Source organism: Passer domesticus, chromosome 7 (assembly GCF_036417665.1).
Source record: "Passer domesticus isolate bPasDom1 chromosome 7, bPasDom1.hap1, whole genome shotgun sequence".
NCBI classification, from domain to species: Eukaryota; Metazoa; Chordata; class Aves; order Passeriformes; family Passeridae; genus Passer; species Passer domesticus.
In genome coordinates, this window is record NC_087480.1 from 62544092 (window position 1) to 62562780 (window position 18689).

Here is an 18689-nt window from a genome sequence, read left to right on the forward strand (position 1 = left end):
TTCTGCTTTCCCCATGGTGAAGACTGAACACACAGGAAGCAGAATGCTCATAACAAAAGATTTTTTCATTCTTATCACTAGTGTGATTGCTTTATCTCCCCTTACAAATACACTAGTCTCCTTAAAAAAAGCGTATTTTTACACAATACAGAGAAAGGAAATTCTGCTTTCTCCTCTGAGCAACATGTGTAGAGGAGGAGATTTAACAAGGAAGAAAGTGTATTAAGACACTGACTGATTTTCCTGAATATCCATTAACAGATACCAAATGTAAAAGGGCACTTACTAAATGCTAACCATGTTTGCCTCAGTTGCAGGTACACTTTGAAGTCTGTCTGGAATCCAATATCATAAACAGTGAGGTCAGATCCAGGTATTCCTTTAAGATGATCATACTCCCAGTAACAATGCCAGATGCCTTTTAAAAAACAATCAATAAAACAGTAGTGTGTCTGAAAAGGGCAAAGACAAATTTTTTCAAAGAGTCTTACTGTTGAGGTGGACCATCCAAGTGTGGGGACACACGGTTTGACTCCATTTTTCTCAGAAGGCTGATTTATTATGTTATATATTATATTAAAATACTACATTAAAACTATACTAAAGAACAGAGAGAGAAGAAAGATCAGAAGGCTACAAAGAACAAGAATAGAATAGAATAGAATGCATAACAAAATCCTGTGACTGCTCACAGCCTTGGCACAGGTGGCTGTGATTGGTCACTAATTGAAAACAATCCACATGGACCAATGGAAGATGCACCTGTTGCATTCCACAGCAGCACACAGTTATTGTTTGTGTTTCTTTCCTGAGGCTCTCAGCTCCTCAGGAGGGGAAAAATCCTAGCAGAGGATTTTTCATAAAACATCATGGCTACACTTACAAGCCAAATGTTTTGCTTTTGTATAAGCCTGTCAGGTAAGCAAAACCCAAAAATGCATCACTGTGAGACTAACAATTATGATATCATATATATGGGAAAGAAATATCAGTACAAGTGATTACAGACTAAGCATACTGTGCATAGGTAATGCAGGTTACTACATCTGCTGCTAAGTATCAGCACAGCTGGATTCTTACTGCATTTTGCTGCCATTTATGTCCTTCTCACTTAATTGTGTCTAAAACTAGGCATTAATTCACCCAACTGTATCATTTAATTGAAGTAACTACTGATTTTCTAGACTTAAGCAGTAAGAAAAAAATAGTGTCAGAGGCTAGAAAATTACACCTACCATAACCTATAATTCCAATCACACCAAAGATGAAAATCCAGAAGAGAACCCCAGCTGTGAACCTCAATAACACAAGGAACAGCAGACTCAGCATCATTGCAATGAACAGTCCACTAGAAAGTGAAGAAACAGAAACACAGGGAAAATGAGTGTAAGAATCTATTCACTTTCTTGCATTCCTCGTATTCCAAATGAGGTTCACTTCATCTCACATAACAGCATGATTTGTAAAAAAGTATTTCAAAATCTTCATTATGAAATACATTCTCATGTCTGTTATCTGCCATTACAAACAAACGGCTTATATATGATGATCTCACAGGGCAGAGCTTGAAATGTTTATGTGTATTAGGTACTCAGGCTGGTTGAACGGGATTAATAGAATCACTTTTTTTGTCACTTACACCAGCTGAAAAACTCACTGCCTTTTTCAGGCCACAGTCTAATCTACAGTACAGAAAGTTAAATTGGAGGAATACCTATGTGTGGGGAAGTTGCTGGTTTATGTCCTCCACAGAAAATCCCTGCTTGCAAAGAAACAATGTTAGTAAACAACATCATAGAAGCTTCCTAGGAAAAAAAAATTAAATTTAGGAGAAAAACCATCAGGAGGTTAGGAGGACATAATTTCTACTCATCACTGCTTCTACAAATGATCAGGGCACTATGATGCATAGAAAGAAACTGTTAAGAGTCTTTCTATGGAGTCCCTAGGAAAGACATCAACAGTGCCTTCTCTTCATCAAGGTAATAATATAATGTAATGTAATGCAATGTAATGTCATGTAATGTAATATTTGTTTTCATTTCACTCCTAGAAAGAAAGTCAGAAAGGAAAAAAAATTGCAAAAGGCTTTTTCAGTCTGCATGGCTTTCTAAACAATTATGAAGAAAGCAATATGGTTATTAATCCCATCAAACAAATAAGCTCAGATGCTTCAAAGAACATTTCATGTCTCATTATTTTTAGTAGGTGTTACATGCAAATTTTGTATTAATACAGACTCCAAAAAAATTAAACCCCCTTCTCGCCTGTGTTCAGTAACTTTTCCTCTCAATGTTCCCAGCTTATTTAGTCAATAACCAAAGCTAAAAAATGGGGTAGCCTGATCATAAAAAAAATCACATCAGCTTATTTAGTTAAACCTTTGTAAGTTTGCCTTAAGTCCTACCTCTTTAATGGCTTCCTAGCCTGATGTATTTTCTCTTTCTGAATGATTTACTGAAATTCAGAATGTATTCCTCAAGAAAAGTTGTAGTTTTGGAGCTCCATCTTGAAAGCAGTAAATTACCTTTATCTAAAGTTATCTTTAGCTATACATGAGTCCTAGTAACACCAAAACTGAGTACACAGTAGCAACTGTCTTCAGCAGACTAGTTCCGTTAAACCAAGGCTCAAAGCAGTAGTTCGTTTGGGGCATGCTAAAAAGACTACAGCAATTCCATATTTAAATTTTAATCCAGCCTCCCTTCAGTGTCAAGCCTTCACTATCAAAACCTTCACCCAAACTCTGGCACTTAAATATATTTGTCCAGAAATCATTTGATCTTTGTATTAATTTGGTGAAAAGTGTAAAGAAAATTCCATCGAACTACTCTGAAGTGGCAACACTTCCTTACAAAAAAATACCATATTTGAAATGTGGAAACTTGTTCCAATATTTAGAATTTCTGTTCAAAACAATGGTCAGTTCTCTGTCCAGTGTGTTCAGCGGTATCTCCTTTGAAAGAATGTGCACCACAAGCCTGATTTCAGTAAGAGACAGAAAGACCCAAGCTTGCTGAATATCTGTGAGTTATCTAAGTATTGTGAGCTGAGTATCCGAGTATGAGAAACCTGTCTTTCCACCAATGACTGAACACCTTTAAATGCTGACAACTTGTATTTCTGAACTGACTAAATCTCCACATTATTATCTAAAGTATGTATTAAATGCTGCGGATTTGCATTCAGGATTGACTAATGTATGCTTAACATGTGCATGTTAAAGGTTCTCACCTGGCGATGATTTCTGCTCCTGTTTAAATAGATCAACACATCAAAACCAATATTAATAGGCTAGGAGTTCACAAATACTTACATATTTGCTTCAGCAAAGTAGCTACTTCTCTTGTTTTGGTGCTGCATTTTAATTAATTGGTGATTAATTAATATTAATTGCAAGATAAAGTTAATACTGTTCAATAATTTTTGTTCTTGATGTTGCTTTGCCTGCTGCATTGGAGTTATGGATTTATATTGAACTTAGGGATTATAATCGGTTTAACTGTATAGTGCTTGCACAAATCTAGAAACTCTCTCTTTTATATATGTACTAGTGACATTTGGCAACTGCAACTGGCTTGAAAGTTACTTAATTAAGATTTTTCAGGTTTGGAATTGCTACACACATGGGTGCTGCAACAGAACACTGCTCCTCCTGATTTTCTGACTGGCAAGACATTAAAAAGCTATTCCAGATCAAGCGACACTCTATGTATGTATGCTGTACTGTCCTTACCTCATCCACAGAACCATAACAACCTTAATATCATGTGTGATGAAAGGAAATTACAGTTGTTCATTGAGTTTTAAAGTAGAATATGTACCAAATACATACACAATCTATTTTTTTTTATTTCCCGCACATTTCAAAATGAGTTTGGAAACACTAAAAGTACCAAAAAAAATCCTTACATTAAAATCCAATACCAAGAAATGGCATAGTCTTCAAAAATTTTCATTCCAACTGATCTTGCATCCAGGACATTATTGATGCCACTGAGAAAAGAAAAATCAAATAAAAGGTTGCTTCAGGTAGAAAAGGAGAACTTATTTAAACAGCAAATACAATCAGTGAAAGAATTTGAAATATCTTTGGTAGTGATAAGAGTATATTACAATTCTTCAGCTCCAGTTCTGTCACCAAGCCAATATCAATCACAGCTACAGCAAAGAAAAAATTTGCATAAGAATGTCTCTACAAGTCCTGAAAAAAATTAATTAAAAAGGCTTTATCATCAGATTGCTTATTATGTCACAAGACAAGTGTATACTATGAATATCTGCAATGTACCAAGGGACAAATGGTAGTGACTCTAGAACTGCTAACAGCATAGAACCAGAAAACAGGTCAGTAAAGCAACTTCATGGAACTGTTTTTCTATCCTGCAGAATGCTTGCGTGTATAATAGTTTTCTGAAGAACAGCCCAATACAATTCTTTTTACCAGAAGCAGGAGCACTCAGATGAGGTGAGATGCCCAAAGTACTAGGCCAGCCCATGGTGGTAGAAAGGTCATCACAGAACAGTACAGCCAAGGCCATTCCTGGCTAGCCTGAATCCTGCAGCACGAGGATTGCTTTTAGAAACCCATGCAACTTTCCTCGCAAAATTTATTTTTGCTAGGAAAAACAAGAATTATTTCAAAAAATGACTGAGACCATCAAACTTAAGCTTTTTGCACTTTTTTGCTCCTTTCTGCATATCACAGTTCTGGATTTCCTTAATGGAACTTTGGAAGTGCTCAGGCACAGAGAGACCATTTACTACCCAAGTCTTGCTTGGGTACCCTCAGTCATTTGCTACAACAGATTCTGATTTTTTTAAATTACTAAATTATTGTGAATCTCAGAATCCAACAAACACTGAAGAAGGGTAAAACCTACTTTGCAGCTTCCCTGAGATCAGTTACATTTCTTGTTTTCCCTCTTCCATCTTTGAATGTAGTCTGATTTGCCACGGTCAACACACCATTCTTCGTGGAGAAGTCTGGGAAGCATCTCTTCAGAACTATTCAAAATATCAAAACAAAGCCTGCATATTACATCTCATGTCAAGCTCTGCTTTTATCATGTGTGTTTTGCAACATATTTAAATAATTTCAGATTCACAGTCAATTGTTTTTCAACTGATTATCTAGCAATATGTTGACTTTGACAAATCTTGGAAGAGCTATTGCATTCAAGATTATTATTTTTATGCTCTGAGGCTTTTTGTCTAAGCTCAGGCAGGGTGGGATCATAAATTTCAACTGGAGATTCTAGGTCGTACCAAATAACAACAGTACTATACATAGGAGTTTAAGAATTTGTAATAAATGTGGAACTTACTCACTTTCAGTATCTGGGCAGCTTATAAAAAACTACAGCTTCTCAAATATGCCATTTTATGGTAATAATCAGACCAGCCTCCAAGACAGATTCAACTTGACTGGTCATATTAGCCCCAAACCAATAGAAAACAGCAAGTGTCATTTTCCTTATATGCCAGATGAGCTCCAGTACCAGCCACTATCACTAGATATTCTTGGAAATGAAGCAATGGAAAAAAGACAGAAACAACTGGTCAGAGAGAGGGAAGAGGAGATTATAAAAAAACGAGAAAAGGAGATGTTTGCATACTCATTTACTGTGCCCTGTTCTTTGCTGCAAAACAACCTTGGTTTCATTCCAAAGAGAAGAGCAGGTGAGTCCTCCTTCAGAAGTGTACTTCACATAGCCATTTAGTGCTTTCCTTACCAGATTCCAACAAATACTGATGCCAGGGCTCAATATTCAGTCTGATGTATCTCCCCCAGCAATTATTCTGACTAAGTTATTAAGCAACATATCTTAACATATCTTTTCCTCCTGCTGTAATCTTTGCCCATTGATGTAGTCTAAAAGAATATAAGAGCTTCTTTGCAAATTATTTATTTTATGTCTTTTGGGTCAGTACTTCAGTTTTCATACAAATTCAGACTATGTTTTAAAAATTTAATCTGTATCTTCTCCTTTTAATGTCTAATGTTTACAGGATCCCTACTTTAAAGTATGGCAAAAATAAACAGCAATTTCTTATTCTGTAAGAATCTGGGTCAATACTACACTTGTGCAGCTGAGATGAGCTCTGAGATCAGTAGTTATATACTCAGAAACACTTGCTGACCATAGTGACATGTTTTGCTCCTGAATTCCTCTGTATGTCCTGCATAGCCAGCATTGCACTGAAAAGAGAGCTGCATTGTAACTGGGCTGAAGTACCATTTAAATTTCAACACCTGACCATATGATCCTTCCAACATTCGTAGCATTTTCTTTATGCCAATGGCATCACTTGCTCTTGTTTTGGCAGGTACAATTTAAGTTGAAGAGCTTTTGCTATCAGTCATGATTCAAGAGCAAGAAAGAGCTCAGCTTGACCTGATCACACGCTGAATATTCCCAGATGACTGTTAGAAAAAATATTGATAAATATTTATATTTTCAAATTGAATTGATTTATACTTTAAAACTGAATGGATGTGAATGTCAGATAACAAACAGCTCCTCGTGATGTTGCTGCAAAACACATTTCAGACTGGAGTTGAGCTTTAATATGAATGCTCACAATCTGCTAAAATGTGTATAAGAGGTAGAACCACTCACAAGGCCTGCTTGGAATGATCATCGAAGGACAATCTTCATCACGTAGGACTTGAGCAACAGACTAAAAAGAGGAAAAACAGAAACTCTGAATAACAGTATAACAGTATGTTTGTTTTTCACCCAGTCTGAAGGAATGCCTCAAACTGGGCTTTGTAGCCTCCTCCCCTAATTTCACTGATGGAGCTGCAAGATACACTTATATCTAAGTCAGAATCCAAACTGTCATTGTGATTTGGGAAAAGACTATTCTTTTCTTTTCTAGTGACATAAAAGGCCTTTGGATTAGCATCTAAGCCAGAACTGACTGGACAATTGTTCCTTGCCTACCCTTCACCTTTTCTCTAAAAGAAAAGTAAGAATTTAACCCAATTAATATAGCTGAATTGCAAGATGTTTTAAAGATGGTAAAAGTAATGCAGTACATTTGAGTGCAAAGTCAGTTATATGAAGGACAGATTCATTTTCTTGGCTAACTTTCCAAGTAACTACAGATGACTTAGGAGCCTTAAGAATTGATTTGATACACTCTGCTGCTATAGGGTACTTCAGTACTAAAGGATACTGCTTGCCACAGTACTGCAACTGCATGAGTAGCTGTGGGTAGTCTTTTAAGCTAACAGCAATCATTTGAAGAGTGGAGGTTTAGTGTGCATTCAAGACCTTCAGCCTGGATTAAACAACTGTCAAATCATACAAATGGGACATCTCCTTACATGTTGACATCAGAATAATTCAAATCTTAGATGCGGCTCAGTAAAATCACGCATATTAAATACTGCTTGAAGAAAAAATGTACTTTATCATCTACAGATACATACACACCTTGCGAGGATTGTTAAAACCAGGTTTGCAGAACTGTCTGAAGTAATTCCACTGATCTGGTCTATATCTGTAGGAAGCCTGAACATCAATGTAGGTTGCAAACCTGTCTGGGCACTTTGAGACACACAGCTGCAAGAAAAGAAAAAAGTAAGTAAAGACACACTCTGGGTAGAGAAGGGTAAGAATAGTTGGTGTAATGAAACAGAAAGAAAAATGCCACTGCCTTCACTAATGTTTACTGCAGGATTTAGAAAAGATATGTTGTCCTTTTGATTCCCTAAATGAATACTTCTAGAATTCTTTGATAGAAAACACTTTCAAAGTGTGTTCTCCTCATATCTGCCATATCAAACCCCTCTCTGTATCTTCTTGTATTCTACACATTCTGATAGGCAAGAAGAGCTTTCAGTCTGTTGAAAAGAGTATTTTTTTGGGGGGGGGGGGGGGGGCAAGAAAAAAACCTCTCAGGTCCTCCTCTACATCTATCGGCAGCAGTATATATAAGTAAGGTGGTGTGACAGCTACTTCCACAGGATACATGCAATTTCTTTCTACTACATGTATAAGGAGAACTTTACTTAAAGAAAGTCTCACTAAAATCCGAAGTCTCTGGTACTGTTACTCCATCCTTCTACATAACCTCTTCAGTCAATTGCATCTATACAAATATTGTCAAGTTAGGTGTTAATCACTCAAAAGTGACTTTTAACTGTAGACTAAGCATGGAGTTACAAAGCCAGGGGATGCCTATGCCAAGAATGATGCTCACATGACTCAAGGTATAGCTGTTATAAGCTGGATTTATGTGAGAAATCAGGTGAGGACTAGGGTTTATTGAATGCATCCATTGAGAAGTTGTGATTTAAATGTAGAATATGGAGAAGTGGCTGCCCCGATGAACAGACTCTGAAGGTACTGCTGGTCCCTGGAATCACACTAAGGACAGACATTCTGACTCCTCAGCGTTAAGACTGTGAGGTGGTTTGAATTCCATCTTTACAGCAAGTTTCAGCCTTTTCTAGAAGGCATTTTGTTTCCAAAGCTGTGCTATCCAAACACCCTTTGCAAAGCTCTGCTGTCCAAGTACCAGAGAGACATCATGCACCAAAACGTACTTTCATGTCAAGGGCATTCCATCATAAGTAATTCAACAAAAATAATTTTGGGAAGAGGTCTGGTAGAACATGGCAGATACTGCAAGAGGGTCTTTCTATACGAGTATTTAAGTCCTATGGACTACCCACAGGCCAAGGAACAAAGAAAGAAGAGTTTTGTCCTTGCTGGGGCAACAGGTGACTAGCAAGTACACACTTTACTATAAACTGTTTGCTATCTATGAAACAGGCAGTGAAATGTGCTGTCTATGGATCCAACGGACTGTAATAACAGTTTTCAAATCCAGTATTATTCAAGAACTGATGCTCTTCTCATGTTAGTTTATTGGGGGTTCTCTCTCCTAATATTTATAGGTCAGGAATGAAGGACCCTGTTTGCAGTTCAAAAGAGGAATGATAAAAAAAATTTCTTCAGCATTTTTCAGGAAGACCAGTTATTTAACTATCTGCAGTAACAAACAGAATTCAAAACCAGCATTCTTAGTTTTGGAGCTGTTACATATTTGAAAATGAACAAAATAACTACTCTGCTCCCAAAAACTCTCCTTCAACAAGTATTTCACCCTATTTGATTCATGGCCATTGCCAATTTGACCACAGCACCAGTCAAATCTCACACAATGACCTCATATTTCTGAACAGACTGAACTGTTCTAGTAAAAGATTTTAAAGACTGCAGGGGAACAGTGTCAATGTCTGCATGGGGACAGATGGAGATTCCTGAAGCAAATCTGCAGCTGATGGAGCAAGTTTTCATTCTGACAGCAACTAGCCAGTGTTAAGAGAGTTCTTGCTCTTTCTTGTTGAAGATTTCCATGTTTTAAGATCAGGAAAATTGTCTTGCAAGAAAGATCAGGAGGTTAATCTTAACCCACACAAATGCAGTGACTAGGTTTATTTCATAACTTCATGAGGAGCCACAGCACAACAAACAGAGTACAAACTGTGACATAAGGCAAGAACAAGCTTTCAAAATCTTCACTTTTGAAATTGCCACAGGCTCTAATCACACCCAGATACTCCTGTCACTGGCAATATGCAGTTTCTTGAACATGTTTAGCTTTGAAAACCTTAGGTGTACTTTCGGCATGCACTGAATACTACTGGATAGCTGCCTGTGATGAATTCATAAATAAAAAAATTGTTGTATTCAAGTCAGCAGACTTTTTTTGTCTGCTCTTACCCAAAATATACAATCTCATGCATTTCCATTTCATTTTTCTGACTGTCACACACTTCAAAGAGTGTGCTTGCTACAAGTCATTTATAAAACAACCATGTTGTATTTTGAAGGAAATGAACAACAATTTTCAAATCCAAACAAATACATGTCTCATTTTTAAGCACCATGACAAAGATGCAGGGGAAATATTTTATCTCTACATTTACACTCACCTGTGTTGTAGGGCACTGTAGGTTTATTAACACTGCAGGGCTGGCACATTTCAGAATGTTGAAGTAAAACAAAATGGTCTTGTTCCTATGGAAATGGATATTAGATAATAATAATCATAAATATAGGTGCTTATACATCCTACCATTCCAAAATTTGTAGCATACATTGATATTTAAGTTATATTACTGTGAACATCCATATTGCAAACACAAGACAAAAAAGTATCCCAAGTAGACCTTGAATGTTTCACATCAAAACATCTATGAAACCAGAAGTACTTGTTCTAAAGAATGATAATTTGGACAAGTTTTTCTCCGCAGCATGATTTTAAGCTGAAACAATCCATGTACCTGTAGTCCTGCCTTGAGAGGATAAGCTTTGTAAAATAACCCTGCAAAAACATCAGTCTCTGTGCCACCAACATCCTGTGTAGGCAGTGCATGCAAACTCACCATCAGCAAATGCTTCAGTGTAAAAGCTGCCTAATTCTTGTTGATCAGAAGGTGGCACCAAAATCAATCAGAAGCTTTTTATGGTTGGAAAACAAAAGCAGTTGTCCAGAAAACAGGATATAATAGCATCTACTAATAACACTGACAAGATGCCCCTTGATATAAATAAGGGTCAGTCAGTCCCACATATTTGACATCTACTGGAACTTGGAGCCTTGTGGCAGCTGTCACTTAAGTCTGGATTTGTTGGAAACTTAGGACCCCAAGATTTCTTGATTTTAAGGCTTGGGTTTTGAAGACAGCAAAAAGTGATGTTAGTCTTTGTTATGTCAGAAAATTATCAGATAGCTCTAGTGAAGATAATATGGCAGTAGACCTGCTCTTTTTAAACAAGACTTCAAAGCCAGCTAGTCAGGGTTATGCAGTATCCCTGCATATGCACCCCATGAAATGGTGCATGTGCCCCCCCTATGCACTATGAAGGGCTACCAAGCTGATCAGAGATGGAGCACCTCTCCTATGAGGAATGACTGAGAGATTTGGGATTGTCCAGCCTGGAGAAGAAGAGAAGGCTTCAGTGGTGTCCCAACTGTGACTTTCCCTGAAGGGAGCCTACAAAACCTTTAACCTGAAGGGAACCTACAAAAAATATGGAGTTGCTACTTACAAGGGCCTGGAGAGATAGGACAACAGGGAATGCTTCCCACTGACAGAGAGTAGGTTCATATGGAATATTGGGAAGAAATTCTTGGCTGTGAGGGTGGTGAGGCCCTGACACAGGCTGCCCAGAGCAGCTGTGGCTACCCCATCCCTGGAAGTCTTCAAGGCCAGGCTGAACAGGGCAACCTGGTCTAGTGGAAGGTGTCCCTGGCCATGGAATGAGGGTTGGAACGAGATGAGCTTTAAAGTCCCTTCCAACACAGGCTATTCTATGCTTCTGTGATGTGCAAGAGACTCCACAAAGCAGTTTGAGCCCCCACTGACCTTCACCATGGCATTGCAGCACAGTGGGAGCTCTGTCGTGTGAGCAGGATGGCAATACTAACAATGAAGGGTGCTTGGGCTAACAAGGCTGCCCCTCTTCTATCTCTCCTGCTTCAACATCAGCCCTGCTTCTACATCTCACTGTATCCCCAGTCTGGGGATGTATCCTCTGTTCTCCCACCAGCATGTGGCTCCCACCAATTGCTGAATAGGGCTATACCACCAAAGACACTATACAGCACCACTGCACATTCAAACTCCATTTAAGACTGGGATTAACTCAACAGCCTGATATTTTTTACAAGGTTGTTTTCACTAAGGTATATTCTGCTATGCACTGTTTAAGAAAAGATGCATCCTGGCAAAACCAATTCACCACCACTAGTTGTTCTTTCTTTAAATTAGTAGAATACAATTTTGGACTGAAATGTCATCATTCAATAGTTTCTTGATGGTATTTAGGATCTGTGAGCTGCTCAAAAACATTAATGAATTTATTTTTTTTTTCCTTAGGCCACTTGCTGGTATTGACGACAGAAAAGAAAGTTTAAATATATACATAACACACGAAAACACCCACGGAGAATTAGGTCTGTATTCTGTATAATGAAACTGTGTTTATACCATTAGTACATTATGAGCTGTAGCATGCAAAACAAGTTCAGAGATTACACATCAACTAATGGACAGATTACAAGAAGACATGAAGAGGTCTAACAGAGACCTTCATGATGATACAAGAAGAATTTATTTGACTGCATGGCATTCACTGGAGTTCAAATGGGTTTTTGCGCAAGCTGTGAGTGTTAGCTTTGTTTCTAACTTGCCTTTTCTACTCCTCAGTGAGATTGCTGAAAATACTTGTTACAAGGACAAGATTCAAAACACGAAGATTGTGATTACTTTCCAAGAAAAATGTCTCAGACTAAACCCTTGGGGACTTCGGAATACCACAGCTCTGTGTTAGTCTTTCACACTGCTTACTTTCAGGGAATCTGAAAAACAATGGCATTGAGAAAAGCATCACAAGCACATCCTCAGCCCCACTCCAGGGACTAGAGGGTACTCTTTCAGAGGGGTATCCTGGCCTACTGACATAAACACTCTTGCTTTTCTGGTAGATTGTATTATGTGTCCTCTGATTTATATTTTTATAAGAATCTCCTCAATGTACCAAATAAATGCCAAAATGCAGTCTTGGTAGCTGTATTATTTTCCAGCAATCCTATATAGGGAGGGTCATTTGTAATTACAAACCGAAAATCACAGTGTAAGAAATAACTAAAGACTCAAGTAACAAACAGAAAGATGGAATGGGAATGAATGGTAAGAAGCAGAGAGAAACACCTGGCTTCACACTACACAGGATATTGAAGCTGTGTGTCTGAGACCCCCAAAGCCATTTGTCCACTACCTCCTACTGGCAACGGAGGGGACAAGGACAAATTGGCAGTGAGGCAGGGAGCAGAGAAGTAGTGCAGTGAGGGGAGCACACATGCCACTACAATTTTTTCCTCCTTGTTTTTCCTCTTAAGGAAGTTTGACTCTCCAACAATTGCTGTGAAGAGTAGTCTGAACAGGGTAGAACAGGTTTTCTTTCACTAGCCTGTTTCCCCAGTAAAAAAAACTTGAGAGGATATACAGCCCTAGCTCTACTTCTGTTCCAGTCTCTATTTCCTGCTCCTCCCCTTCCGAACTGCCCTTTGGACAGTGGCTTCCTAATTTTTTTTCCACAGAAAACTAAATGGAGAAAGAAAGAAGCAGCAAAGAGTTGTTATCAAACACTAGCATAGCATCCAGCTTCTTGACAGGAACAAGGGCATAAAGCATGCCTAAAACTTACCTTTTGAAAGGAAGACGGTGAGTGAAAAAGCAAACCTTTTTAAAATTCTGTTTCATAAACCATTTAGATTTTCAAAGAAAACATAGATGCAACATCTTTCTTCCCTGAGCAACTATTTTCATGTGTAAGTACTCTGTTGGTATCAACTAACTAATTTAACTCTTACAATTCAAAATGTAAAATGACTGAAAAACAGAGACAAGTAAATGGAGCCACTACCTCCTGTTTATCCAAGGAGGATGTAGTTACAGCTGCCTGTCTCCCAGACTACTTAGTCTCCTTTCTACTGGCACAGGAAAAAAACAAGAGCCTTTCACTACAGAATTTTCTGTTATGTGGTGCACGTTGAGAAAAACTATAGACCAGGCTACAATGCCTTAAGACTTCTCTTATCCCAAGGTGGATGAAGAATTACTCAACAGGTTATGAACTACCCAAACTTTGGCAGCTAGAAGCGGTGCCAGCTAGTCACTTTCTATGCAACTGCTGACACAATCTTTAAGTTATATTGATACCTTACAAAAAACATTCTCTACATGACATAAACAACTGCATTACAGTAATAATTTGGATCTGGATTTGCACTGGGAAACTAATACATTTCTGAGCTTTATTTGGAATAAATACAGTAAGAGTGTCACTGTCTCTTTGACAGAGATTTGAAACCTCACATCTTATTCACAGTGCATCAGTAATAAAGATATGTGAATGGATTTAGTACTCACTGATTGAGGGTATCTCTCTGACCACAGAACTGCCCATAGCTGTCAGTTGGATAAATCACTTTCCTGGGGTCCCCGTGCACCCAAGCTGCAAAATATACAATACCTCTTAAGATATTAGTCAAGTGATCACAGTTAATGATTAAAATTAGCTACCATGAAAATGCATCACTTCTAAAGTACCATTTTATACTTTGCAGATAACATTGAAGAGTACTGATTAGTAGATTTCCTAATGAAATATTAAAATGCAAAGCACAGTAAGTTCTACTGAGATATGGATTAAACTGTAAGAAAGCAATCCAATGCTCCAAGTCCCTTCCAGCCTGACCTTGAACACTTCCAGGGATGGGGTAGCCACAGCTTCTCTGGGCAACCAGGGCCAGGGCCTCACCACTCTCACAGGAAAAAATTTCTTCCTAATCTCTAACCTAACTCTGCCCTCTGTCAGTTTAGAAGCCATTTCCCCATGTCCTGTCATTCCGGTCCTTGTACAAAGTCCCTCTCCAGCTCTCTTGGAGACCATGTAGGCACTGGAAGGAGCTCTAAGGTCTCTCAGAGCCTTCCCTTCTCCACACTGAAGAACCCCAACTTGTCAGCCTGCCTCCACAGCAGAGGTGCTCCAGCCCTCAGAGCACTTCTCCTCTGGAGTCACTCCAATATGTCAATGTCCTTCTTGTGCTAGGGGCTCCAGAGCTGGATGCAGGAGTGCAGATGGGGTCTGACAAGAGCGGAGCAGAGCAGCAGAATCCCCTCCTTTGACCTGCTGACCACACTTCTTTCAACACAGCCGAGGATATGTTTAGCTTTCTGGGCTGCAAGTGTACATGGCTGGCTCATACCCAAACCTTATCAATCCACATTGCCAATTCCTTCTCCTCAGGAATCCTCTCAATGCAAATTGTTTTTCTCTAACTTCTGCTACCTGAAATTTTCCATCACAGTTACTTTAGGATTGCAAACTTTTCAAACAGTTTAATTTTTTTGAACACACTTAATTTTGAGGATTTTTTTTTATCAGTGAACACATGGCTTTGAATTTCTCCCTAATTACCTGCAGAACAGCAGCTCTTCAGAGAAAGACCTTGGGGCCCTAGGGGACAACAAGCTTTCCCTGAGCCAGCAGTTTATCCTTGGGACCAAGAGGCCAATGGTATCCTGCGGTGCATCAGGAAGAGCATTTCCAGCAGGTCAGGGAGGGATCCTGCCCCTCTGTTTAGTCCTGTGAGGCACCTCTAGAGTGCGGGCTCTGGGCTCATAAGGACAAGAGGAACATGGAACCCCTGGAGCGGGGTCAGTGGAGCTGGGGAATGGCCTGGAGCATCTCTGTGCCCAGGAAAGGCTGAAGGAGCTAGGGCTATTCAACGTGGACAGGAGCCCCAGCTGAGAGGGCCCCTCGGCCCTGTCTGTCAGCATCTGCAGGGAGGGGGAAGAGGATGAACCAGGCTCTGCTCCGGGGCCCAGCAATGGCACCAGAGTCATGGGCAGGGACTGAGTCTAGGAAGTTCCACCTGAACATGAGGAAGAACTTCTTCCCTGTGCAGTGATTGTGCACTTGAACAGATTGCCCAGATAGGGGTGGAGTCTCCTTCACAGGGGATATTCAGAACCATCTGGACACAATCCTGTGCCATATGCTCTGAGATGACCCTTCCGTGCAAGGATGTTGAACCAGATAACCCACTGCGGTCTCTTCCAGCCTTACCCAGTCTGTGGTTATGTGAATTCATTATTTGCTTCTATGAAAGGCATTACTTATTGATTGGAAAGCTTTGCACTAATATAAGCAAAAGGGACATTTCAATCAAAAATTCTAACATTCATAAAGCTGCTTCCCCTCTATATGAAAAGGCATTACTATACCTCTATTTACTTACCCACAACTCCTAATGCAATGTAACCCAGAATGACAACTATGAAGATCACACAGCAAATAATGTCTGTGCAGTGCCTAGGGGCAAGAAGAAATTCTTTTTAAAAATAAGGTGTTTAATATGACCCTTCAAAACCACTGGCTGTCATATGGTATTTTAACATCTGAATAATAACAACCAGTTTTAGTCACAAACTCACATTTGAGGTGTAAGGTCCTGTTTTGCAGCAAGACCATCAAATAAATGTGTATGCTTTTTTTCACTGTAGACAACGGAACATATTGAGGAACAGATTTAAACATTGTTGAAACAAGTAATACCTTACAACACTGAACCCATGAGATCGCTTATCATACAAGTGATCATATAAGTGGGGCAAGACATACTACAGGACATCTGCCTCAGAATTTATTTTTAGCATCTGCCATTCTTTCTGTTTTCCAATCTATGTTTCCTCTTACACAGAAAGATTTTTAACATAAAAGAGATAAAGGGAGCAGATTTCTTCAACAATTGGAGTACTTGAAATGTATTTCCAAGCGTGGACACTTCTTTACAGAGGAACAGCTTTATCATCTCACTGAAATAAACTTTTGGTGAGGCCAAGGTGGTACAGGATCCATGGTCAATATGACAGTAACCTAAGATAGCACAATTGCTCAAAATTGAAGAAGCAATGCTAAAACATTGCTTCTCATTTTCTCATCCTCCATTCAGAAGCAGTTCTGACACCACTCAAGCTTGGCTTGATACACTGGCAATATCATAAAGATACTTCACAAATTAGGACAAACTCCCTAAACAAGTATTTCTATTTATTTCTAAAATGATTAGCTTTCAGAGAGGAAGAACTACATCCTGCATAGAAAAGGATAGTGTGTTTGTGTTCAAATGATAGTATGACAAGTCTGCAGTGCTCTTCTCGGTCATGAATTTTCTCCTGAGAATGGTAAACCTGAAATAACTTGTGGTTCTCTAATTTGTTCTTCTCAGTAAGGGCAGTAAATGCTAGTTTAGAACTTAGCTATCTACATCTGGAAAAAACACTGAAAAATTGTCCATGATTAAAAGTTGGACTTGATGATCTTGGAGGTATTTTTCAACCTTAATGACTCTATGATTTTCTTAGATGCTTTCTGAGTAATTTCACTCTGCTTGTAAACTAATGAACCTTCTAAGTGGTAACATGCTTTCATCTGCATTTCATAAAACTAAGTGGAGTCAAGCCAGATTGTTCTGTTAGGTGGCTCTGTTGCAAAGAGGTGTATCAGAACTACTACACATGTTAGACGGCAGATACTAGCCAATGCAAGGCACACAGAATTGGCATTCAAACTAAAAGGACTTAAGAGAACACAGCTTCATACTCTCTAGTAATCATCCATCCTCAAGGGTAGCAAAGATGGTGGCCTGGATTTAGAAGACTTGCAGAATCAAATTCACAAGTTTTGCTAACAAAAATTTTTAACCCCTGTTCACCAAAAAAATTTAACAGAGTAAGTTATGATATTTACCTGTTATGAATAGGTCCTCTGAACTTCGGGTCAAATTTCCTTGGTTCACCTGCATTTAAAATAAGACAGTATAAAAGCATGTTCTTATTTAAAATAAAATTTGCAGAGAGGGGTGTTAACACCAGCTTTTGAAGAGCATCTTCCATATATTCATATTTAATCAGTTTTGTTAAAATCATTTCATATGGGCAATACCAGTAATTCACCAATAAAATTACCTAGGTTTTGTGTATGAGATTAAAGCTTTTTTTCTTCTAACTTAAAAATATTGAGGGCCCCACATTTACCACATAATAAGTTACCTTTAATGTATATCCTATGACTATGCTTATGCACAGGTTCACAATGTGTTTGAGAGACAAGGATTATGCCTCCCACTCACAGGCTAAGTGTGTCTGACAGAGAGTAAATGAACCCACCTCTCTGCAGCTACAGACTATGCGCTTCTGATTTTTCTCCAGAATCACAGAATGTTAAAAGTTACAAGGGACCTTAAATATAATCTAGTGCCACAGGCAGAGACACCTCCTCCTACACCAGGTTGTTCAGAGCCTCATCCAACCCCCCCTTCAGCACTGCAAGGGTTGGGGCATCCACAGCCTCTATGGGCAATCTGTTTTTCATGTGGCTATCCTGGTTAGCACAGTTCCAACTGAATCACTCTACACATTAAAAAACCCCTATATTAAAAGCCTACCAAATACTAGCCCACCAACCTGTGCTTCCCATGTGGACCTGAATAAGAAAAATTAAAGTATGATCTCACTTGGCAAAGAGTAATAAAAAAATATGGTCAAATTAAAATTTTCAAGTTTAGGTTACTGTATGAAGAGAAACAAGCAGCTTTTCATTCAGCAGACCAGAATTTGGATTTTTCCTTTTTAAGCTAGCTATTCAGCTTTAGGGGACTTTTTCCTTACAAAGTTCAGTGATTATGAAAATTTACTGAACAAAACTCTGTGCAATGAAAAATTACTCCCTCATTCAAATGTCAAAGCTACAATACAAATTACTGCTTTAGAGTGCTTTTTCACTGCTTTCTTAAGGATCTCCTCCTCTGAATATCCCTGATATTACATGGTGCTACCAGCCTAAATTTCCTCCCCTGGGCCCCAAAGAAAAATACTTATTTTTATCAATTAGAGAACAATTCAGCAACTTCTCAAAAGCAGAACTTGCTTATTAACTACATGCCAGACTTTGTTCTTGGTTTGTATCAGAAAACCCTTATCAAAATACACACAGTACAACAAACACAGCAGCTAATAAAAGCCTATTTGTCCTTCATCTGAGGTACTCAGATCCACCTTAGCAAGCTCCTGCAACAAAAATATCTTAATACAG

At 38.7% G+C, this 18689-nt stretch overlaps 1 protein-coding gene and 1 long non-coding RNA gene across 7 annotated transcripts in view; one reads left to right on the top strand and one right to left on the bottom strand.

Annotated features, from left to right (window-relative positions):
* SLC44A5 (solute carrier family 44 member 5) overlaps positions 1-18689 on the bottom strand; it is a 64013-nt gene that overhangs the window by 16374 nt on the left and 28950 nt on the right. For all 6 annotated transcript variants that reach the window (XM_064429267.1, XM_064429266.1, XM_064429263.1 and 3 more), the window contains 10 exons: positions 17346-17394; positions 15835-15908; positions 13961-14045; positions 9956-10040; positions 7446-7574; positions 6624-6684; positions 4884-5007; positions 3913-3996; positions 1236-1348; positions 287-418 (listed from right to left, as the gene is read on the bottom strand). In XM_064429267.1, the coding sequence (XP_064285337.1) occupies positions 287-418; positions 1236-1348; positions 3913-3996; positions 4884-5007; positions 6624-6684; positions 7446-7574; positions 9956-10040; positions 13961-14045; positions 15835-15908; positions 17346-17394 (936 nt within the window). The remainder of the gene's footprint in view (positions 1-286; positions 419-1235; positions 1349-3912; positions 3997-4883; positions 5008-6623; positions 6685-7445; positions 7575-9955; positions 10041-13960; positions 14046-15834; positions 15909-17345; positions 17395-18689) is intronic.
* On the top strand, positions 11186-12348 carry LOC135305505 (uncharacterized). The gene is made up of 3 exons (XR_010366639.1): positions 11186-11712; positions 11906-11982; positions 12236-12348. It is a non-coding gene; the product is annotated as an uncharacterized LOC135305505 (long non-coding RNA).